Source organism: Parasteatoda tepidariorum, chromosome 9 (assembly GCF_043381705.1).
Source record: "Parasteatoda tepidariorum isolate YZ-2023 chromosome 9, CAS_Ptep_4.0, whole genome shotgun sequence".
NCBI classification, from domain to species: Eukaryota; Metazoa; Arthropoda; class Arachnida; order Araneae; family Theridiidae; genus Parasteatoda; species Parasteatoda tepidariorum.
The window spans coordinates 2,607,280-2,633,871 of NC_092212.1; the positions used below are offsets into that span (position 1 = coordinate 2,607,280).

The 26,592-nt window shown below is 29.0% G+C and overlaps 1 protein-coding gene across 1 annotated transcript in view; it reads right to left on the reverse strand.

The window, feature by feature from the left end:
- Positions 1-461: 461 nt before the first annotated feature.
- LOC107453821 (Tripeptidyl-peptidase II) overlaps positions 462-26,592 on the reverse strand; it is a 65,950-nt gene continuing 39,819 nt past the window's right edge. Inside the window, exons 19-30 of the mRNA XM_043042603.2 lie at positions 25,465-25,581; positions 23,814-23,914; positions 19,781-19,877; positions 16,352-16,489; positions 16,036-16,280; positions 13,858-13,936; positions 12,498-12,631; positions 10,731-10,839; positions 9,461-9,600; positions 8,184-8,427; positions 4,229-4,348; positions 462-575 (exon numbers count right to left, since the gene is read on the reverse strand). Coding sequence (XP_042898537.1) covers positions 486-575; positions 4,229-4,348; positions 8,184-8,427; positions 9,461-9,600; positions 10,731-10,839; positions 12,498-12,631; positions 13,858-13,936; positions 16,036-16,280; positions 16,352-16,489; positions 19,781-19,877; positions 23,814-23,914; positions 25,465-25,581 — 1,614 coding nt within the window. The 3' untranslated portion in view covers positions 462-485. The remainder of the gene's footprint in view (positions 576-4,228; positions 4,349-8,183; positions 8,428-9,460; positions 9,601-10,730; positions 10,840-12,497; positions 12,632-13,857; positions 13,937-16,035; positions 16,281-16,351; positions 16,490-19,780; positions 19,878-23,813; positions 23,915-25,464; positions 25,582-26,592) is intronic.

Sequence of the window (26,592 nt, forward strand, 5' to 3'; positions counted from 1 at the left end):
TCCCTCAATCAGCCTTGCTAATTGTCATGCATAACCCGATTAAAATTTGAAGTCTGCTAAATTGTAAAATACTTTTTTAAAGGTATTTATTAGAAAACTTTAGAAATAATTTATGTCCTTATTATATAGACAGAATTTTTACTCTGAGTTAAACTCAAACTAAATAGTTATACAGGGTTCCCACTCTTTTATCAAAGCAAAAATTAAGCACTTTTAAGGACTTTTATCAAAAAAATTAAGGACTTTTTTTGTNATTGAACATAAATTACCAACCTTAAAGAGGACATTGTTACACAAAAATATAAGGTTTTATTTTTAATAAAAAAAGTTGTTCATTAAAAAAGTTTTTCATAAAAAGAAATATATTTTACATCCAGTATTATGCATATAAAATTTTATATTAATACACATTTATGCAAAAAGAAGTGCATTTTACAATGGAAACTAATGAGACAGATCAATTTAATTGTTAAAGATTTTAAACATTAAAATAATGGATAAGATAAAGGGTATTTAACGAGATGACTTCTTTCATAAAATGTAGCACAATGATCCCAACCAAGTCTTTTAAATATCTGAAAATTAAAAATATATTCCTCATGAGGCAACATATAATAAAATCATTATAAAAAAAATATGAAAAATTAAAACAGAATATTATTTTTAATAATCTCCCCCCCCACCCCCCACCCAAAATTCCAATCCTCTGCAATTGAACTGTTATAGACCTATTACACACTGATTGCACTGTTAAAGACCATTTTTAATTAATTTCCTTTTGTTAGCACTTTATCTGTCACATTTCAAAATGCTTTAAAAAATTTTATATATGTATTAACATTCAATGCACCTTAGTCAGAATAATAACTGTCTAACTCTAGTTTAAAGATTACTAAAATAACTAACATTTTGCGATGGTATCTCACAAAATATGAGTATCTTTTTTTTTTTTTTTATAGTTTTGGAGATTCTGGATAATTTATGTGTATAAATAATCTCATACAGTCTTATTCTTTAAATTTTTACTGTTTTAAAATTAAAATTTCAAATAATCATTAAGATATTTAGCTAATGCATAAGCTTAATGAGCTATTTTAAATTTTTGTTAACAAAAATTTGTGATTGTAGAAGTCATCAAATATGCATTTTTATATCTACAAAGCACAAAGTATGCCTTATCCTCATTTTAGATAGTCTGGTGTAAAAAGAAGCTTTTATAAATTCACAAAATGTCAACAAAAATAAATACATAAAATAAAATAAATGAATAAATAAATCATCATCATCATCACAGTTGGCCAGACAGCCCAATGTGAGCCCTTCCTCTGAAGATTTCTCCACAACGACTTCCGATTTATCCTTGATCTCCAATTTTTTTCATTAATTGCGAGAAAATCAAACTCCACTGAGTCAGCCCATCTCAACCGCGGCCTTCCCCGCTTTCTTCTTCCAGTGGGTCTAAAAAGCAGTATCTTTTTTATTGTGTTGTCGTCTCTCATTCGAATCACGTGGGCGATCCAATTCATTCTATTTATTTTTATGTATTTAATAATATCAGGTTGTTTATAAATCTTGTACAGTTCAAAGTTAAATCTCCTTCTCCAGTTATTGTTTTCATTTACACCACCAAGTATACTCCAAAAATCTTTCTCTCAAATATTGTGATACAATTTTCCTCCAGTTTTGTCATTGTCCAAGCTTCAGAAGCATATGTCAAGAGTTTTGCAAGATTAAGAACTTTGCTTTTCTAGAAAGGAACCTAGATTTAATAAATCTTCTCAGCCCATAGACAGCCCTATTCGCCAAATAGAGTCGGTTTTTTATTTCAGAAGTAATTCTGTTGTCAATAGCAATAATTGATCCTTCTGTTGTCAATGGTAATAATTGATCCTAAGTAAGTAAAACTCCTCACTGTATCAAATCTATAAGAATTTATTTCAAGATAGGGGTCTGGGACTCTGTTTCTTGAGAATAACATATATTTTATTTTATCTACATTTATGACCAAGCCCATTTGCCTTGCAGCCAACTCAAGGGCAAGAAATGCCTCTTTCAGAGCAGGAAGGGAACGAGCAATTATATCAACATCATCAGCATATGCAAGTAGTTGTACTGATCTAGTAAAAATGTGACCACTGGTATTGATGCCTGAATCACGAATAACTTTCTCAAGTGCAATATTAAAAAGTAGACAAGAGAGAGAATCTCCTTGTCGAACACCTGTGAATGTGTCAAGATTTTCTGACAGAGACCCCAGAAACTTAATCTTACACTTTGTATCTTTCAACGTAAGTCTCGTCAATTTAATGAGTTTTGAAGGTATTTTAAAAGTATTCATTGTTTCAAAAAGATAATTTCTATTGATACTATCAAAAGCAGCCTTGAAATCAATAAAAGGTGTTTCAATGTTAAATTCCATTGATTTCTCTAAAATCTGACGGAGACAAAATATCTGATTTTTAGTTGATTTTTCAGCACGGAATCCACATTGATATTTTCCTATTTGTGAGTCAATGAATGGTAACAGCCTGAGATATAAAATTCTAGATAGAATTTCATAAGTNCATAAAATGTAGCACAATGATCCCAACCAAGTCTTTTAAATATCTGAAAATTAAAAATATATTCCTCATGAGGCAACATATAATAAAATCATTATAAAAAAAATATGAAAAATTAAAGCAGAATATTATACTGTTGGCATAATCTATTATATCATAATTATAATAATAATAAAAAAAATAATAATAAATTAAAAAAATCAAAATAATAAAATAAAAGTAATAAGAATGTTTCATTTTTGACTTTTAAAATAATAAAGTTTTTAGTGTAAAAATATAATAAAATTTTAAAAACATTTGTGCATGTCAAGTGCCTTGACACTACCTGCTACAGTACCTTAAAAAGGTTCTAAAGATTCCCATTATAATTTTGGTATTAATTTTTTTTTTATAAATTTAAAATTGGTAAGAAAATTTCTAATTTTAAGATAAATAAATAAAATCCACATTTTAATTTATGGTAAAAAGTATTAGGAGCAATACCGATGTTGCACCAAAATACCTATATTTTAATTTAATATCATGCAAATTGAGTTAAAATACATAGAGAAATCGTAATTCGGTAAAAGTCGAAATAATCTTTACAATCTGAAACTAATAACCAATCCTTCCTTTTTTTTCTTCAATTTCACAATTCATAAACTAAAAATCAATGATAGTATTGCATCAAGTCGATTATTTTCGATCCAAACTAGCTCTTTATTATAGTTAAATGAGTTATTTAGTTCTAAAAATTTGACAAGAAACATCTGTCACTATACATTTAACGCAAGGTGAAATGCTAAAGATTTAGTTCAACACAATGATTGGAACACTCAGAGTGGTTGGTGATGGACTGTGTCATCACTAGCCCTATCTATAGAAGGCCATATATCTCACTAGTTTTGCTTCTATTATTTTAAAAAACATTTGTGTGTATAAATTTTTCGTTGGCAAAAAAAGTAATTTAAAACCAACTATGATAACTTATATGAATCCTTTCACAATTGGTTTTTGTGTGTTATACAGATTGATAAAAGTTTTAACATAGAGCATTTTTAATCAAACACTTATGTGTAGTTAATTTTTAAAGTTTTCTTTTTAAAAATTAAATTTTTCAAAAAAGATTTAGGTTAAATTTCATTAATTTTTGGCAAAAAACATTTTATTAAGATTGAGGAACATTCTATTTAGATTAAAAACCCTGTAGCTTTTGTTTAACTTACAAAGTAGAAGTTTTTTTTAAATGTTTGAGCATTTTTAACCAAATGTTTATGTAGTTAATTTTTAGCTATTTTTTTAAAAAAACTTAATTTTATTAAAAGATTTAAGCTTAATTTATTAATTTCCTGCAAAAAAATATTTTATTAAAAATCAGACCAAAAAAGAAGGGGGAAAAAAAAAACAAGAATTTTTAGCAAATGAAAAACAATTGTCTAGTGGAGATTTTTTAAAGATATTTTTAACAAGGTTCAAGTTTTTTCACACTTCCTATAATGAACTGAATAAGTTGCATTAACATTCTTTGACTAACATAGAATATTATTTATACTCTAAGTATTAGTTCTGAAGGATTCATTATTAGCAAAGATTCCTGATTAGACTCGAAAAAGTTTTCTCTATAGCTTTTGACAAGACAATTTTTATCGTAAAAAGATAAATCTTTTGCATAAAATAAAGTAACTTACTTGGATGATTTTAAGTTCATTATCTTTATTTCTTCTATCATCCTGTTGCTTGAGTAGCAATTTCAAAGCTCTTCCAAAGTGAGAATGAATAAGAGAATGTCTCTCAATCAAAGCAGAAATCTAAAAGAAAAACATTAAATTTTATCTCTTAAATAATTTAAATTCATTGTTTAATTAATTGAAATTTCATGGATTGTTACCAATTTAATATTTCATATTTTTAATAATTAGTAAATAATTAAAAATATTGATTAATTAAACAGTAGAGCGCAGATTAAAACGACCCATTGGAATCAATGCCGATCCAGATAATTGAACAACTGTAAAAAATGGTTATGAGAAAATTATTAAGTATCTTCTCTTTGCACTTTTTACAGACTTAAAACTGGCTATCCTAACAGAACTCATTATAGCACACTGAAAATGGTGCGTTTAAAAGATTGAACTTTTGTAACATTTTAATTTTTACAAAATTGACCAACAAAATGTACTTCAAGACTGAGAGAGAGAGCATTTCAAAACTTGCTTCACTTTTTTCTAATTCTTGAAATAAAGATTGGGGTTTCTTACTTGAAAATACTAGCCAGCTGTCACCTACATTGAAACTAAAGAAGGAAGGAAAAGGTTCTTTTCAAGGTTAACAATGGACAAAAGAAACTTAAAGAATTTTTTACTTCTTTTAGATATTCTGAAAAAAAAAAGCATTTTGGCAAAATAATTTTTTGTGTGGAAAAAGTGGGTTAAAACACGTGGCCTATGAACAATCTGAATAATTGAACAATCGATAAATTGGCATTCGGATAATTGATGCTCTACTGTATTTAACTTCATAATTTTCTTAAACAGCTAAAACAGCAAAATACAAGTTTACCATTGCGTTTGATAATTTATTTTATTTATTTATTCATGCAATAATTAAGAAATTTTTTTTCTAAAGAATTAACTTATGCAGAAGAATTAGAAAACATTTTTTAAGTAGTTCAAATGCGTGCCCCTATAGGCAAATCTTTCTTCACAAACACTATCTACAATAATAAAATGATGAGTTTCTCAATGGGACAGACATTTAAAAAAGGGAATTTTCTCATTGGCTTAGAACTCGCACCACTGATATAAATTAAAATGCAGACGACTTTGTTTTTTTTCCAAATATTTTTAGCATAGCATTAGCGACAATTGTTTGCTTATAGCTCTTATTAATCAAGATGTTTATTGCACATTCTTAAATATTTAATTATTTTTTATTCGTTATGTCAGATCAACTCAATGATGAACACGGATGCATAGGCAGATTACATGAATAAATGAGCATTTCTAAAATTATCTAAAGCCGTATGTTTATAGTTATGTCTTTAAGATGATTATATAAAATAAATAATTTTAAATCAATAATATTTGAAACAAAAGTTTAAAGCTTAATAAATGGAGAAATAGTACTCATTAGTTTAAGAAAAACATTAAAAAATCATCATACTATTATTGACACTAATGAAGCTTTATTAACACTAGGTTCAAATTTAAATTAAAAAAAGATAAGCTATGTACTAAAAAGCAAAATTAATGGAGAAATAATACCAAGTTATTTGGGAAAAGCAGAAAAAATCATCATACTATTATTGACACAAATGATGCTTCATTAATTTTGATAAAAGATTCTAGTTGAAATAAAAAAATAATCCATTTACTGAAAAGCAAAGCTAATGGTGAAACTGTACACATTTAAGGGAACTGTAAAAAAAATCTCTTTACTTTCATTTGTGAAAGTGATGTTTAATTTCAATGATAGTTACTAATTGAAGCAAAATAATAAGTTATCTACTAAAGAGCAAAATTAATGGAGAAATGGTACTAATTTGATTAGGTGAAATGTAAAAAATTGCCATATTATTATTGACACTAATGCTGATAATGGGCACTTTTGGAGTTTTGGTAATTGGTGCAATTTTAATATATATAAATATATATATATATACACATATATACTGTGGAAAGAAAAGGTCCTTGAAAGGGATAAGTACAGGAGAAAACTGCCCGATTGTGCTAAATTTTGACTATCATGAGTTGGTCTCAAGCAAAGACATCAATCAAAGGATACTGAATGCAGTTAATTTATTATGATGGGATGGACAATTAAAAACACATATTTTTTAATCTAATGACATAAATCCATCGGTAAGAAAAAAAATTGAATTATTTCAGCTTTATAAACTGTGCTTCGTATATTTCTTTTAGTTTTGTGCATGATTGGGGATAATCTGTTCAGTTATGGGAAACATGCAGTTCATCAGTACACCTGCACAAAATAATGAAGGGGATGACATTCTTTTAACTATAAGAAACTTCAACCCTCGTAATACAAGATTTCTATGACTCTGTCAGAATGACATTGTTCTTCAGGGATGATTGTGACACAAAGTTGAAAACTCTGATAACAACAATTTATATATATTATTATTCCAGGATTGCCACTCAAATCGGGAAAAAAAATTTCTCTGTGTTTTCCCTGTACATATTATACACACTATATTAAGAGGAACACAACAATTACTGTGCTCTTGTGTGAATTAGATTGGGCTAACTTTATTTATTAGTTTTAATTGCTGGAAAAACAGCTGAACATAACTTAAATATGCCCTAGATTACGCTTTGAGTGGTCACCATTTTTCAAAAGACAAAAATAAGAAATAAAATTCCCTGTATTTTCCCAGTTTGTAAAAAAAAAAAAAATCAAAATTCCATGTTTATTTTAGGTGATTTTTAATTTCCCAGTATTTTCCAGGTTTTCCCTGTGGAGTGGCAACCCTATATTCATATTTAATATAATTTTTTGAACTAACATTTATAATGAAATTACCTACCAATAAAGAATATTATAACACCTTTATAGTAACTAATTCAAGATAAAATGTAGTTAAATTCTTACACGAATCGTGATGTTGAATTTTTTAAATCATGTGAATATGAATCGCGATACTGGATTTAAGAGCGCGAAAATACAAATCGCAATATGGATTTTGTTAGTCGCGAAAATAAGAATCCCGATGCATGATTTTTAGATAAAGTGAATACAAATAGCAACATTGGATTTCAAACTCTCCTGAATATGAATCGTGATGTAAGATTTTTGAGATGACATGAATACGATTAGCAAAGAATAACTTTTAAATCAGGTAAATACTAAAATCGATGATAGATACTAAAATCGCGTGAATATGAATAGCAAAATAAGAGGATTCTGGCTTAGTTTCAAACAGTAAAACATAAAAATCAGAAAGAATAAAATAAAATCATGGAAGAGTCACGTGTATGAAAAGGTTGTGTTAATGCGATTTAGTGAAGGTTTCCAAATTTGCAGAATGTAATTATTACTTTAAATTGCAATGAAAATTTCCTCGGATTATAAGATTTGTCTTGCGGAACTCCTCCAATCGATGGTCTCGAGATACGTAGAATTCCATGAAAAAAATCACAAGCCCTGCTACTAGTTTCAAGATTTGGAGGGATTATATGAAAAACCCAGAATTCCGGAATACAATCACTCCCGACTGCTGCGGTCGAACACGATTGCTTTGCAAGATGCGATCCACTCAATAGATATCATCTTGATATATAGATACCTTGCACTATCAGATAATCATTTAGATCAAAGTTCAGAAAACTTTTTAATTGATAAAAATTTCAGTAATAATGACAATCTTAACCGAGTTTTTTTTCTGATAAGAATCAGAAGTTTTAACAGAAGCGGATCATGAAAATTCCAAAGAGATGGCAAAAGGTCATGAAGGAGAAGGGGAAATATTTGACGGATTAGAGTTTAATTTTTGAGTGGAAAAAAAATTGAGTTTCATTTTACACTATAAAACAAAACAAAATAAAAAAAATTTCAACTCAACAGTTAAGAAGAAAAATGTGAATGATACTTTGTATAAGCAAGATTGTTGGAGGCTAAACAAACCTTAGCATCGTTCATTTCTGTCCACTTTTGAAGCTCAGTCATTATTGCATCGATACTCTCATAAGGTATAGAAAATTCAGGAGGAACAGTTACAGAATCTCCAACAGAAGTCTCAACAGGTGAAGTTTCAGTACTTCCTTCTTTGCTACTTTCAGCATAACCTGGTTGCAATGTAACTAAATCAATCATAGCCTTTCCTTTACACACCAATGCATCAATAACACAATTCTTCTGCACCTCAAGTCTGAAAGAAATGTTTAGAATTATAAATTTTATTAAAAAAAAAACCTTAGGAATGACATTCACCTTAAACAGGGTGCATAGCCAGATTTTTCAAAAAAAAATAAANAAAAAAAAAAAAAAAAAAAAAATCGCAATTACGATCTGTGCACTAAGAAAATTTTTTCTTCTTCTATCATTAAAAGTTCTTAATTTCTAAACATAAAATAAATAAAATTCAAAAACACATTCAAAAATTTTACATAATAATGATAAATAACTAGTCTCTGATAAATATTGCCGAGAAAATTTTGAAAATCATGCATTTTTTTAGCAATTTAGAACGACAATCGACAAGGCAAAGAAAAATTTTCTTAATCTCAACTTAAGGATTCCCTAAATTTAATTATTAATTCTTCCTCAGACAGGGTTGCCACTCAAATCTGGAAAACAAAATTGCCAGTGTTTTCCCTGTACATATTATACACAATATATTTAGAGGAAACACAATAACTGAGCTCTTGTGTGAGCCATATTGGGCCAACAACACTAGTTTTAATTGCTGGAAAAACTTTGAGATAAAAAAAAAAAAAATAAAAGTTAANTGAACATACTTAAATAATGCTATAGTAAATGAAATAGTTTAGTATAGTTGGAATATCATCCTTAAATATCTCATAGATTACTCATTGAGTGGTTACCATTTTTTATAAGATGAAAATAAGAAACAAAATTCTCTGTGTATTTTCTCAGTTTGTAAAGAAAAAAATATCACAATTCCCTGTATTTTACAGGTTTTCCTTATTCTGCCTGCGTAGTGGCAACCCTGTTAGAGTCACTAAATTATTGAAATAAATGAGAATAAAAAACACACGAAACATGAAGTGCAACATAGTTATGTCTTGCCCTGTGATAAGAACTTTAAGGAAAACACACCCAATTGATAAATTGTAAAAATGAAACTTTAAAAATGGAATATTAAAATAAAACCATTAAACTGAAATAAACTTTCACTGACATTGGTAATAACAGATAAAGATTTTTTATAATATAATTACTTTTTAAAATTTGCGCTGTCCTTCTTTTCATTTTTTGAACCCAGAGCGGCTAGGAGCTCAGTTTGATTGATGGAAGATAAAATTTTATCAGCCATTTCAATAACAGATTCAAGATTTTCTTTTTTAAATGGACTTTTATCCTAAAAATAAAGTTGACATTTACAATACAATATATTTAGAAAGTTTAAAACTTTTATCAAAAGCTTAATTTTTAAAAATAAAAATAGAGCATATAACAATACACATAAAAGGTTTTTATTATGACAGTCAATGCAAATATATGAGTTAATATAAAATTAAGAATTACCTCAAAAACAGTTTCTAACTTTATAACACAAACGTTCAATCTTTGCATTATAAGTTATATCAAATGATGCATTATATGAATTTATTTCTCTTATCAATAAACTTGTCTGCTAAACAAGGCAATATACAACTAGAGTAGATCAATATCAATGTTTTAAAATAATTTATAAATAAAATACTCAAGAAAAAAATTATTTACATAGGTATTTATATGCAAAAAATTTAAAATACTAGAAATAAAATCTAACAAATTCATCAATTTCAGTTTGTTTAAAAGATTGTAAAGTTAATGCGCCTGTTTAGGGCAAATTGCAATTTATAAAATTTTATTATATAGACTTTCTACTATATTTATAATTAGAAATTAAATTTTCATACTTTAATTTTTTTTACAGGTAATTTACTNAATTATAAATTAAAGTTCTTACAGTGTATTTGAATAAAAATCAAAAAAATCTGATTTAAATAAAAAAAATCCGATTTAAATCAAAAAAATCTGATTCTTTTGAATTTTTTTAAAAAAATCACGAACCTTGTTTTAATTTAATTATTTTACAGGTAATTTACTTTTTATTTACAGTCTTTTCATTTATTTTCCTACAGACTGATCTCCTTTTTCACCACAACAACTAAAACAGATGTAATTTGATGTAACTTGAGCCACAACATACTAAAATAGATGTAATTTGCAAAAAAAAAAAAAAAAAAAAAAAAAAAAAAAAAAAAAAAAAAAAAAAAAAAAAAAAAAAATTTACAATTGAGTTAAAAACTTTTCTATTACATTAAAGTTGCAGAGTGTTATGGCAAAGTGTTAAAAATCTCCATATTTCATCCTCAATAATTTAAATATGTATTTAAAATACTATAAAATTCAAATTTGTGTAAAATTTTAAGTTTAAATTTTAGAAACTTTGACATAGATGTCCTCTTTAACACACACAAATTTAGAGAAAAAGATACTTACACTTTCTTTATCCAACGATTGTAAACGAGCTGATAGTAAAGGCCACTTAGTATCTTTTTCTATCTCAATCATTTCATCCAACAACTCTTGAGAAGAAGTACCCACAAACCTAAACAATAAGATCATTTTTTTTTAAATAAAAGAATGCATTAGATGAAATGACAAAGAGTTCAAAGAATTTGCAAAATTACAAAAATTTAAAAAATAGACATTTCAATTAAAAAATTAAGCTTGTTTATACAGCAAAATTATGTCATGAAAATGTACTTAATAATTCAAATGTGAATGATAATAAATAAATGTGAGAACAATAAGCTTCTATCTATCCAGTTTAATGTGGCAGAAGGGTAGGCTGGATGACAAAAATGATTACGGTTGCTAAATAGACTAGACCATTATGACAGAACAGTTTTCATAAATTTTGTATTCAACAGACTGATAAGGCGTGTTAGCTACAAATAACAGCTTTAACAATCCTAGTTTGATGTATGGTACGTAGTGAACAGTCGACTTGTTGTTTGAGACTTCGACATTATCTTCCTCGTTTTGACGCTACTCAGTTTCGATCACACGCAACGGCGACACACTTGTTTGTTAATAGCAACACAAGAGCAACCACGCTCACAACTGTAATCTTAATACAGCTCTCCTGGCTTCTCGCAAAATGGCAACGAATCAACTAGCTTTATGCAATCATCGAATTCTATCACAGATAAAATTCTAGTGGAGGAGTAACATAGCGTAGCTATCACTACAATGATTCAATTCCCATTCACTAGTATGTTAACTCGATTCTATCTGGAGGTACCTTTTGATAGATGATGGTAGTGAATTGAATGTAGGGTTTAATGGCACAAGGTCCAATTGATAGATGATGGTTGACATTGTTGGTAGCACACACCCTCAAGGCTGTTAGTGAACATACAATATGCAGGCAGGATTTAATATTGCTTCATTTGACATTTTTGTAGAAATTTAATTCAAAAAGCTTAGAATTAGCATTCACCTTAAACAGGGTACGTAGCAAGATTTTTTGACAATAAACAAGCACCTTTTAAGTACTTATTAAGCAGTCAAAAAATATTTTTAATCACTTTCCAAAAAAAAAAAAAAATCATAATTAAGATCTGTGCAGTAATAAAAATCATTTTTTCCATTCTTAAAAGTTTTTAGTTTATAAACATAAAATAAGTAAAATTAAAAAAGTTTTTCAAAAAATTTACAGAATCATGATAAAATAACTAGTCTCTGATAAATATTGCAGAGAAAATTGTGAAAATCATGAATTTTTTGTTATTTAGAACAACAATTGACACGGCAAAGAAATAAATCTCTTTTTAAAAGATAGAAAATTAGGCACTTTTTACAAACCCTAAATGAAAAAAGCACCTTTAATGGCTTTTAAAAAACTTAAATAAAAAATAAGCACCTTTAAGCACTTTTTAGAAATGCTACGCACCCTGTAAAAAATAAATATTCAAATAATATGCATTCATTATAAAGAGAAAATAAATATTCAACGAAAAAATATTTTTATTGCGGCTACTTTTATTGTTATTTTTTTAGAGCGTGCGTCCCCACATTGTGCGGTTTGTGGAGGTGCAATTTATGCCACTGAAATGTACAGATATATTTATATTTACAGTTAACATTTTAACATAAATCTAAACAAACTATCAATAAAATGTTTCCAATTGCTGCTTCAAAGAACATGATACATTTGAAATAAATCTATAGAAAAGTATTGTAATATTACAAAATACAAACTTTGTGATCCAATTGATTTTAAGCTGTTTCATTTCTTCCTGATATTCCTCCTCCAAAGTCTTTTCTTTGTCAATTTGTTTTGAAGACGATTTCTTTGGCAGCTCAGGTACAATATATTTAAAACTGTAAGTATCCTGAAAATGTTTTTATTTTATTTAACTAAATTTAAATTTACTAAATGGCGCGGACATCGACAATAGCGTTAGTTTCAATTTAAAGGCTATTTTAAATTAAGATTGATAATAGTTATTAAGTGTACAAATCCATTAAATGTATAAGGATATGTGGACAGTAAACAAAACCCCAAAAAATATTTTTTCAAATTTCTTATAACCGCTGCTGAACAGCCAACCCAATTTAAGGTTTATGACTACCGATGTTCAACTTCGTAGTATTGTAATTTTGAACCCAATCAAGAAAACAAGGGTACTCCTGTATCAAGGTTGGGAAAAATTTGCTTTCGTGAACCACTTTTTGATGGAACTAACCCGCATTTGCATTATATAGAGAGGAAAACCACAAAAATCTCCCACGGTTAGCTTAACGACGATTGGACCCTAACTCATGATTGGTCTACCATTGAGGATACCTCACACCAGCACTGTGGTCAGTGCGGGATTCGAATCAATCAGCAATTGCCTGGATTCGAACCCGGTTCACTCAATTGGGAGGCGAACGCTCTATCCATAACAGCTCTGAAAAGTATATTTAAAGATGATAATAAATGAGAAACAATTAGAAAAATGTTTGATCATTTGAACAGTATTAGTAACAGACAGAGTCAAATGAATAGAAATAAATGAATCAACACTACTGGAATAGAGTTAGCAAAGCATTGGCTGAATTGTCTGAACGAAGTTTAATTTCAAACCAAATCAAAACCGCGAAGTTAACTACTATTTACCATTGCAATCAGTTTTCACTGAACAGAATATAGAACTTTTGAAAAAATTTTGAGCGCAGAAGATCTAACCATATACTCAACATATCATATTCTCTACTATTTTATCTGCAACTAAAATGATCTATTTGGGCATTGATGTAGGGCATACCAGGCAGTGGCACTTGACTAGACCTAGTATATATTTGATTGAACGGACATTTACAAAAGCAACTATGGGATTGTCAACATTCACCCATTTCGGTTATTCACAGTAACAGATAAACCACAAAAAAATTTAACTGCAGAAGATGGACCAGCCATATTTAAGATTTACATTGCTTGTAAATTTTAATAAACAGCTTAAAAATTAGTAGTGAATTATGAAATTTTTAGGAGCAAAATATTTAAATATTATATTCATGCATTTAAATCTATCACCCTTTTCTCAGACACATAATTTGCATAAATAATACTCACAGCTTTTTTTATAGCGTCATCCTTTGAAAATGTTATTGTTCCTTGAAGATAATAACCAGGACTGCAATTTTTTGGGTATCTAATTTTGAAATAAAGTTAAAAATAATATATCATTTCCAAAAATGAAATATGCAAATAAATGTAATATACAGTAATCAGACATAACTAGTTAAATTATTAGTTAAGATAATCCTATTATAAAACAAGCCGGCGTGACAGCAGACTTAGGTCTTAAATTAAAAGTATTGGGATAACAAAGATAAATGAAATTTTCATAGCACGTTTTTTGATGCTACGTATTTTAATTATTTCTCATATGCAATCATGCCATTCATAATTTTGTGCTCAAAAAGGATTACACAGTTAGAGAGCCAGAAATTCAAACACAATATCTTTATGTTTCTTCAATCAGGGTTTTTAAATTTTTTTTCTTATATAGCTATTGAAGAAGGAGAAATGTTGTGGAGAAGGCTGAGGCTCTCAATAACCTGTCATGCCAATGATGATGATAGTTACTGAAGACCCATTTTCATTTCAAATTGATTTTAATCTTTGTTCATTGTAATTTGATTTTTTATTAGTATTTAATTCTAAAGCTTCTACAAGGTGAAAGTTACTAATTTTAAAAGATTAATCAATTGATTTAGCTACCGCTTAGCTTTTTAAAAAGGAAATGCAGACCATACCTAAGCGACCGGTAGACTCTTATAACTTAGTAGCCACTTTTTCTAAAAACCTAATGAGTGAATGACCAATAATGAGAGGTCCTTTTCATTCAATAGTCACATTTTGAAAATCTTCTTTTTCATTGAATTAAATTATATATTTAAAAAAAAATCATATTAAAAATAATCTACCGCAATAAGAAGTTAATTCAACAATAAAAATAATATAAATATACCCCGTGGCAGAATCGCAGCGACATTGTCGCAGGACGTGACAGAGTTCTTGCAGAAAGAACTTCCCTTAAGAAAGTTTTAAAATAAATTTTTTTCTCTAAAATTATATTTAAAACATGCTTTTTTCATGCATCACAGGGGAAAGAAGGGTTCTTAATTTTTTCATTCTTATTTGAGAAGATTAAAAATGAAGAATATTGAAGCAAAAAATTTCTTTTCTGTAGAAATGTTTGAAAGACTTTTTTCCCTCCACAATTATACTCAAGAGATAACTTTTTTACGCATCAGATGGGAAGAAATACTGATGATTTTTTTTACTCCTTTTGGGAGAGAAAAATTGGTTCTCTCTTCTTTCACTGATTTTCAATTATTATTTATGTGATTATGATTTACGGAATGCGAAAAAAGAAATAATGAGTGTGTTTTCCTCTTACAAAATGTGAGAATATTGCCCATGATATTAGAATAAAAAAATATTACATATTAATTTTTAAAAAAAAAACACATAGAGAATTTCAATATATCCAAATAGGCTTTTCTTCGTAAATACAATGTTTATGTTACTTTAAATTTAATTAATAACATGCATATTAGTTATTAAAAGTATCTTGCAGAAAGGTATTAGTGCTAGAGAGGTATGTCGCAGATAGCCCAAAAAAATTCTACCACAGGGTGACGTATGACATATGACAAAATTTAGTTAAATATACTGACTTTAAAGAACTCTATTTAAAAATATTTATGAAGACAAATAATTTAATGTATATGTTACAACTTTGAAAGATGTGAAACGTCATAGAACTATTCTTCCACATAAATTTTTCCATCAAAAATTGATGAATTCTGAAAGACCAAAATTTTGAATGAAGATAATGGACATTTTTATGAAAATTCTGTTTTCTGGACTCTTTATGCATTGATGCACTTATATGATTAAATGGCTTTAAAAAAATTAGAAAAAGTGACTTGCCGCACGGTGAGTGGTTATTTTCAGGTCTAGAGTGTGAATCAAGCATGTTGAAAAGTAGTAATTTATATTAAAAAAATTGTTTCATAATAATAAGTAAAAAATATCAGAATCTGTAAAACGATGGTGCAATATTCGAAAAGGGATAAAAAAAACATCAACAAAAAAAACCTATCAAAATCTATTGAATGGGTTATAATTCTTGTAGTTCGTAGAAACAGGAAAAATTTAACAGAAACTAGGGAGAATCTGTAGTAGTCGGAGTCTCTGGAATTAGATCAAACAGTTTGGAATAGATTATTATTGACTCACTTATCATTTGGAATAGGAGCTAAAAAAATTGGGACGGTGCATCCTGGTGGAATAATTTGAGAACTCATTTTTTTCCCACCAATCAGAGCCAGAGAATGTTTGTCATAAACATCAAGAGTAATGGACGACTGCATCTTTGCACTTATCAACATGGGCATTTCGGACATTTTCTCTAAAAGGCTGACATCGTCATGACGAATTTGAAGCTTCAACACATAGTCTCCCTTTTCAACTTTGACAGCGTACTAGAAATAAAAGCAGAATTGAAACACAGTATAGTAATGAGATTCCAACTCTAAGAGTGTTGTTAGTTTACCTTAGATGGATAAGCATCTCCGAGAGCAATTAATTGTTTATTGCTATCAAACAGCATCCAAAGTTGTGATTCAAACTCAGATTCATACAATAGCTCTGAAAGCAGGGAGAATGAAGGAGTAATTTCTGTAGATCTTCCCTGGATTAAAAAGAGAAAAAGATGATTCATATTTCATTTTAAAATTATTATCAACAGGATACTCACTCAAAAATATAATTCCCTAACTTTCACAGGAAAACTTTAATTAACTTCCAGATTACATTTCTTAAATACACAAAGGCACTCAAAAAATATTTTTAAGCACTCTAAAAAAATATCATAATTAAGCAGGGTAGGAAAGTTTTTTGACAATTGACAGTTTTATTTTGTTTTAACCGTCATGACAAAAAAAAAAAAAAAAAAANAAAAAAAAAAAAAAAAAAAAAAAAAAAAAAAAAAAAAAAAAAAATTTGCCACTGTTTTTGACAATTGTCAAAAATCATGAAAAACAAATAGCGTTTTCATACGCTACGAACTGACAATACGCCGAAATAGATTGGGGTTAAATTAATGGTGAAAACGTCGAAGAGAACAAAGTGAACTCTGTCTTTTTGCATAATTCGTAGCGAAAATCAACATGGTAAAATCTCATTTTGAAAAAAGGAAAATTAAGTACTTTATAAAAACATCCAATGAAAATAAGCACCTTTAAGCACTTTTTAAAAACGCTACGCACCCTGATACTTCAATATTTAACTAGAATTGCTGTAAAATTAGAACACTGCAAAAATTTAAAATTTCACAATTGAAGATTTAATCCAGAATTTTTCATAACACAGAAGATCTTCGTAATGCACACCTTGAAACGTGCTTTTCATAGAAATTTGTGCTACATAGATTATTTCACAGACATTTAACATTACCAACTAAACGTAGCAACAGTAGTCTAATGCAGATGAAACTTAATGTTATTCACAGAAAAAAAAAATTGGCATTTTTCGGGTATTGTGACACAAAGTGAAAAACCCTGAAAATTTTATTTACAAGCTATCACTTTATATACCATGCATGTTTGGTATAACATAATTTTCTGAAATATGATTTATAATTCATTTACCTACCAACGAAGAATATCACATCATTAGAGTAACTAATTTAAGAAAAATCTTGGTTCGTGCTTATGAATATTGTGAAATTGGATTTTAATATTGCATGAATATTTTCTTCTCCTTTCAAATCCCCATTTCCAGCCTGGCTAGACAAGATCCATGAGTTTATTCACCTTCAAAAAGTCTAAAACAATTAATGGTCTTTCTATGAAGTCTTGTTTTAAAAGACCGAGGCAGTCCAGTGGATGCCTGGGCCGAAGAGCACTTGGTACAGAGGGCAAAACACTTTTCTCCCCCAGAGTACCTCAGTGATTTCAGGTGTCCACAGGGGGAGACGTGTGATGGCGGTTTGAGAATGATAGTCTTTGTCAGCTGTCAAACAGCTACCCGGTCTGGTACCAATTGTGACTGGGTGGAATGAGCTATGCTGATTTATGCTTGGCTTTAGAAATGGAGAAGAGCTTTGAGGAGGTAAGAGACACTGGAAGCGCAGTGGCCTCAGCTGCACCTGCCTTTTCAAGACTATCTGCCATTTCATTGCCTGAAATATCTATGTGTGAGGGTATCCATTGTACGTGAATTCGACAATGTTTGGAGAGGTGTAAAAGTTTATAAAGGATGTTTGTGCTAGTATTGTCCCTCCCTCTGAATATGAATCGCTCTATTGGATTTTAAAATTGCGTGTAGATCTTCTAAAGTACACAAATATATAAATCATAAAGCAAAGCAATGTTTTGCATGAAAACCAAAAAAATTTTTTGTAAAAAAGTTTATAAGGAATAAAGTTAATCTAATACCTTACTTGGAAAACTTGTTACTTAAAAAACCAAAGTTCATTTATACAGCGAGCTTAATTTTTAAAATTCAAGTATTATTGAACTATAAATATGATTATTTAAAAATTATGCAATTTATAATATCAAATTTAAGAAAATGTTTAAAAGAAAAAGTCCTAAAGAAGAATTTTTACAAATATTCTTAAGTAATAAATTTAAAAAAAAATTATTAATGTTAAAGCAAAATTTTTCCATAAAAATAGAGATGAGACTCATTCACTTAGAACCCTATCGGTTGTGAATTTTGAAAGTTGTTATTTATAGGTTTCTAACAAGAGTTTTCAAATGTCAGACTTCAGCCAAAAAATTTAATTATATTTCAATAGTTCCCAATCTTATCCCACAAAATCAATTTCTATGACAGTTCCAGGCTTTCCTGATCTCGTCAAAATCCTATTTAAAATCCTCAAAAGAAATATTTTGAGCAGAGTTAGTTAGTTAGTTTTTAGTTATTGGCGCAAGAGCCAGTTGTGGCTATATCGCACTTACAACTTGGTTTTTATTAAATATCTACATTGATGTATCAAAACCAATGGCTTTGAGGTATGAGAAGATGTTGTCGTGGGGTCTGTTACCAATTAATAAAATCAATGATGGATTAAAGCAACCGAATTGGCGTTGTCTCTGAATTATTTTGAGCAGAGAAAACAATATACTAATTATATCTGTTAGTGTAAATTCTCACTAAAAGAAAACACAGATTGTGGATTTATAAATGGTACGAATAATTATAATTTCTCTAATGTTAAACTAATTTATCTCAGTAAAGATTATTTCTCTGCTAACCTTCTAAACTTTACTTTCCAAACTTTACCTACTTATAACCAATCATTGTTTAAAGCCCATACATATGTTTATACAAGAGAAATAATAAGCATGAACCATAAAAATACTTATGGTTATAACAATAAAATTCATACAATATAGTTCACAGAAATTCATGTAAATTTCAGATTTTGAATTAATCCAAAATTTAAAAAGAAAAAAAAAAGTTCTTTTCAATTCCATCTAAAAATATAAATAGAAAAATGGGAACATTAATTCTGATCAGGATTACAGTACAGAATATTTGGTTCATGTTATAACTTGAGCTTTGCTATAAATTGCAACACACTATCCATTTCTATTTGAAGTGACATAAAATAAATTACACCAAAAGTCAGATTAAAATTTTGCTTTGAAATACCAGAGACATGGTAAAAGATGCAAAAATAAACATTTTAAGGGACCTAAACTTTTGACATCCAAATAAACTATTGAGATGGCTAAACATTCAGTTACCTTAAAAAAAGGGTATGTTTATTCAGAAAAAGTATGTTTATGAGTCTGATTTTGCAACGTAAAATAATGTCTGAACAACTTAATTAGCATGTTAAAGGTTAACCCTAAGAACAATTAAAATTGCATCTTGGAAAATCTGATGATTAGATCTAAAGTTATTATTAATATATTTTCTTTCCAACCTAAATAAGAAATACTTCAATAAAGTAATTGAGTGAACTTACAACATTACAAGCATAATTTAAGACTGCTTCATACACTTGTCTTCCAGGTGGAATAATATCTCTGGACTTCAAAGGAGAAATTTTGCATTCGTTCGGCCTACAACAAATATCAATATAGTTTCAAAACTTTTAAATATATAAATTAGTACCAGAAGTAGGGAAGAAAATGGATAAAAGGTGAACCTTTTGATTAAACTTCTGCAGTAATTTATCAGAAATCACATGAAATTAGCTACAAACAGTTATTGAGAAATGAATGATAGACAGATTTGTTTTTAAATGCCAAGATTTTTAAAAAATTTATTAAACTTTTACTACTTTGAGTTTACTCTGTAGTTTCCAAACGTGAAGATACACTTCTTTTAGCTATTATAATAAATTATTAAATAAGATTTTGCAACACACTAAAACTATTCAAAGTCTTCTTTTCTGGCGAGTGGCATTGTAGGATGACACCGCGACCTTGCCAGATTGGGTAGCACAAATGCCTATAAGCTACAAAGTAGGCCAAGTCAAAATTCTAGGAAAGTTGGTTATAGTGTTAAAACGGCAAAGGAGGGGCACATAAAGCTATGAGAGAGGCATAATCAAAATTTATTTGTGATTTCTAATTTGATATCTGATCAACTAACTTAGTTAAAACCAATAAGATAATTAAAACTTACAAATGTATAAAATTCAAAATCGCTTAAGTTTTTTTTTTTTTTTTTTTGAACACATGTTGAATACTTTACAGTATATTGATGTAGTACTGAAAATAGGACACAACACATTTCTGTCAGAACAAATCTTTTTTCATTATTTCATTCACCTGGATTTATTAAACTGAGAATTGACATACTTGATAGCTGGGGATAAAACTGGGAAATCATACCTGCCAACATTGGACAAATAAAATAACGGACATTTTACTAACTAAATTTTTTAGGCTACTAGTAAAGTTTTCAGGGATGAGATTAGCCAAAACGCAAAAAAGCTGAATTTCCACGATAGTAAATTTCACGCAAGTGCAACCCTTTAATAATAAATTCCAGGCAGTTTAAGGTAATAAATAATGTGCTGACATACAATTGTGTACTAATATATTATTATAAAAACGATTACATTGATACTTAACATTTAGTGAAAAAAAATTACCATATGAAAAAATAAAGCTGGAAATTATATTTTTCCTCAGTTCACATAAGAGACAATTACTACTTGAAAAATTACCTGGTTTAGCAAATTAAAACTACTGAGAATATAAATTAATATTTCATTCCTTTTAATAAATACTGTTATGTGATTTATAGCAAATATATCAGTAATATTACTTTTTAAATTATATTGGGAAAAAAAACTTTAACAATGGACCGAATCATTATGTTCATATTATAGTCTAATCTAACTAGAGCCCTCTGAAACATATCAATAACAGTGAAGTAGAAATATATAGTAACTCCTTAACATACAAAAATTGCTATTTTAGTTTGAAAAATTACATGACAATCAGCAACTGTTTAGATAATTGTTTTTTATTTGATAAGAATTTTGCATTTTATAGCATAAATAACAGCAATTATAAATAAAATTTTGATGATGAGTTAATTAACTCTTTTTCCCCAAAAAATTTTTTTTATTAAATCCCTTTTTAAGTGATTGCTTTTGTTTGCTATATCTTTTATGTTTGCTATATTTAGTCGTTAGTCCATCTTCAAACATCTTGTGACAAATCCTATTTTTTCTTCTTTGCAAGCACAGAATGTAAGTTTTGAATATATTCCCTTCCAGTTTCTCTGATGTTGTAACACTTACATATACTAATAATCGTCGTTAGAAAAACAGTCACCTTTATAGTAACTAATTTTAAAAAAATTTACTTCTTACAAGAATCGCGATAGTTGATCTTAAAATTGCGTGAATATGAATAACAATTATGGATTTTGAAATCACATGAATATGAAACTAGATATACGATTTTGAAAATGAGAAAATACAAACTGGGATATAGAATTTTTAAAACGCGTAAATACAAATCACGATTCATAATTTTTAGATCGCGTAAATACGAATCATGATGCGTAATTTTTAGATTGCATAAATAAGAATTATGATGCATAATTTTTAGAATGCGTGAATGCGAATCCCAATGCCTTATTTTAAAATCACGTATAAATACGAAAATCAATGTTTGATATTATAAACCGCATGAGCAAATCAAGACATTGAATTTTAAACTTGCGTGAATACGAATCGCTACATAGGTTTTTAAAAAGGCGTAAATACGAATCACAATATCGGATTTTTAAATCTCGTAAATAAGAATCGCAACGTACAATATTCAAATCGCCTGAATAAGAATCGCAACACGCAAATATGAAAAGCTGTGTTTGATATTAAAATCGTGTGAATAATAATCGAGATATTAGCAGATTCCAGGATTGGGACCTCTAAAAGGCTTGTCAGAAGCAGAGTCGTTTGAACTATGAAAATCGGATCTATCTGGAGGGCGGGTAAAAAATTCGGAAAATCTTATCTGCTGCGTGTAAAAGGGGAGAAAATAGCTATAATAAGTAAAAATGAGAAAGGATTGGTAGCTATGTAGTTTGAATTTTCTGCTTCTCTTGAAAATCGGTGAATTTTCTGAAAAGGCGGAATACTTATTCAAAAAAAAAAAGAAATTTTTAGAAAATCTGAATTTTTGATAAAAAAACTGAAATTTTAAGAGATAAAAGTGAAAAAAGCGGAAATCTGCTAAAAAGCGGAAAAATCTCATCCCTGAGTTTTGATACGCCCAGTGGCAGAGTGGTAGTGCTTCGTGCTCCCGTGCCACTGGTCCTGGGTTCAATCCTCGAGCCGGGTAAAGGTTGACTCAGCCTTTCATCCCTTCAGTGGGTTGATAAATGAGTACCAAGCATGCCTGGGAACTAAACACTGGGGGTTCCGCGCTCGGCTGACCACCTGACCGGAACATCTGCTCCTGCACCCCAGGGCCCAAGGTCAAGAAAACTGAGATGGGCACAGTAGGCCTTAGCCCTCTATGGGCTGCCGCGCCACTGAGTTTAGCTTAGTTTAGTAAAGTTTTTATACATCATGCACAATCATGTAAGTGAAAAAGAGAAATTCAAAATTGATAATTATGTAAGCACTTACATTTAGCTAAGAAAAAAATATGTATATAAATCTTAATCTGAAGAATATTTTTTAAAACTGTTATTCACAATTACTTCAACTATTTAATAACCGTTCTTAAACAGCCTACTTTTGGGTTTACGGCCACTAATGTTCAACTCCTTAGCCTGGTAATTCTGAATGCAACCCAGAAGATCAAGGGAACTCCTGGATTGAGTATTGGGAGAAATTTGTCTTCGCGGAGGACTTTTTAATGGAACTAACCTGGGCTGAAGACAAGGAATTCAATTTGAATGAATTGTAATTAAGAAGCAAGAAGATATTATAAAAAAATTTTTTTTTTATAAACAATAATAAACAGCGACAAATATTTCAAAGCGAAAACGTTCTATTTCTGTATCTAATCTGTTCCTCACTTTTTTAATATAAATGTTGCACTTTTCTCCACTCTGATAAAATTAAACCTATGCGAACTTTACATGCAATTTGCGTTACATGGAGAGGAAAACCACATAACATCCCACGGTTAGCCTGACTGCAAATGGCACTTAAACTATTAACACTCAAGAAACTACAGTATTGACAATAGCACTATCTGTTGAGAAAGAAGAGAAGCATTATTTCCACAAGCGGATATTTTATCACCAATTTTTTTTTAGATTTCTTCAATACGGAGAAATTTGAGAATATATGGGTAAACAGGAGATAGTCGTAAAATACAGGAATCTTCGTTAAAAAACAGGAGTATGGAACTAACATATTAAAAAAAATAATAATTTAAGCAATTTTATTTAGGTAGTTGCTTGGAAAAAAAAAGGAGAAGGATTTGGTTTTTGGTTCAAAAATTTTTGTTCTATATAAGTTTGCAATTTTGAAAACATTAAATCAACTTAACAATATCTTCTGAACATTATATAATTACCTGAGTGTCATTGTGTATGATTTTAGACTTGCAGATGGATACATATCTTCATATGTGAGGGTGGAGGTCACATCCACACGATGAATTCCATCAGCACCATGCTTAAAAAACATTAAAGTAATTATGTTTATAAAATTTTTGTGTTTTATTGGCAGGAAGTTCACTCAAAAGTTAAAAATAAAAGGGTTTGAAACAAATAAATATACAAAATACTCCTAAAACTACTTTTAATAAAATCATCATTCATTAAATCTCTAATGCATGAGACAAGCGAAGGCCCACTTTAGATAAAAATTTAAGATATAATTGAAAAAAAAGATATAAAAATTAATTGAATTCAATCATCAGTAGAGAGTCAGATGGGATTATCTTTGGAAAAACAAATTTTATAATTTAGTGAAAAATCTTGTTTGATCAACTGAAAAAGTTCTTGAGATATGACAAAATACGCAAAAAAGAAAATTAAGATTACAAGGTTCAAACTTCAGATTGCTCCTTTGATCAAAATTTTGAGACAATATTAGGTAATTGTTTTTTATAAAAATAAAAAAAAATCTCATACTTTAAATATGATATGTGACTTTCAAACTTGAGTTATCACTTTTTGACAAGCTCGGTAACTGTAACACTCACACCCTTTTCTTATCGTTTTTCTGCAGTTATCATAGTTTCTTGTCCATTTCCATTTTTCAAATGTTGATATTTTTAATATGGTGTTAATATGACACACGAATTTCGAGCTCGAGGTATCATCTTTAACCAATCGTTTCCTAATGATTCCGTCATAAATCCACATTGTTTTTACATCGTGTTTTTTGGTAGTTCTTTCAGCCATTTTCAAATTTAAATATTATAAATATGATTATGCTACGACATGCAAGTTTCGAATTTGAATTACCACTTTCAGAAGTGTTTAAAAAGAAAAAAACGTTACTTTGTGACCCTTTTCCAACAGTGGATATTTACATGACTTATTATTTTCATGACCAGCGGACACCAAAGGAGATTTTTGGAGAAACCAATTTTTTAGTAAGATGCAAATTTTTTTTGATCAACTGAGAAAGTTTGAGGTATGGCAAAATACACAAAAAATTAAATTAATATCAGGGAGTCCAAATTTTGGACCATTCGCTCAACCAAATTATTGGGACTATATTTACCAGATTGTGATCACCCCCTATATTATGAGAATAAGGAGTCCAAATTAATCAAAAAGAAAGCATGCTTATTCAGGGAAAGCATGTGCGACTTTGTTACATAAACTATCATTCCTGCAAATTGATTTTCAGATTTGAGGTCATCCCCATAAACCAATAAATATGAGTTCCAGTAAGTGTAAGTCCGATTATTAGATAAAAAGTTATTCAGGGTGGTGGATTTTTTGTGCACTGTACATTTATTATTATGATATTAAAATACACATGTACCTGATTATGCATTAGCTCAAAGTTTTCAGATAATGATCTGTTAAACTAGATTACAATATGACTATAATAATGATTTTCTTGATTGAATTTATATGTGGTTATAAACAATTCATCCTAGAAGCAACAAATCATGATAAGCATTTTGCAGGTATTTGATGCTGCAATGTTCTTGTTACATCAAAAGAATATACATGCTCCAAAAATTAAAAAAAGAAAAATCATACCATAACAATTTCTGGAGAATCTGGTTTGAGGCCTCGAAAAGAAATAGAATAACTTATATTCACAGGATCAATGCAAGTCCACCATTGAGCAAAAGCTACTTCTAAAACAATTTTTTCCTAAATAAATAAATAATATATTTTTTTATTAAATTAGAGGATAAAGATAATTATAGACAAAGAAATCCCTTTTTAAAAATGTATGCATAGAGAAACATGGTATGCTCAACTAAACATGTTCTGCCATTAAATAAGATGGTTTTTCAATTGGTTAAAGTGTTTTGAAGACTGCTGAGACCATAATTTTTAAACAGAATGCTTAAAAGCAAAAAACAGAAATAAAGCACAAAAACCTTAAAAAAGGACATACTATTGTTTCAGTTCTCTAAATAAGAACCTTCTTAGGTGTCTAAACACCAAATGATGGAAACAATTTAAGAGATAAACAATTGCTAAATAGTTAACTGATAGTAACAAGGGAACAAGCTTGAACAAGATAATAAAAAGAAGGATGATAAGAAGAGGGGGGGGTTTGGCAAGGGATAAAATTAGGATAGATTTCCAAGAAATAGGCAAGGGTGATACTAGATAGATCCTTAACAAAATTATACGAGTTTAAAGTCTAATAACTGAATAATTTAAGTTTGAAGTTGTTTACACCCCCATCAACTAAATTTCCATAACCTAAAATACCCTATTGCTGATATGAATGGCTGGGGTATTTCACTCGTACTCTTAAATTTTAGCTTAAAGAACATGAAAGATCTGTTCAAAATCAGGATACTAAATGATCTTCTTTTGCCCAACATAGTTGGAATTCTAACCACAGATTTGAGTTTTATTCTGCTAAGAAAAATTAATTAAAACACTGCATTTCACCTACTAAACTTGATATCTGAAAAATCACACAATCTAACAATTTAGTTAGTGATCTGCCCCCCCCCTTTATCATTACTTGATAATCTATTGTAATTTAATCTTTCACCCCCCCTCAAACCTGTTTCTTCTTTTTATTAACTTGCTCAAGTTTGTTTCTCTTTCTCTCTATTGGTTAAACTATTATGCATGCGTATCTCTTTACTTGTTACTTCATTTGACACTGACGAAAGTTCTTATTGAAAGCCAACACTA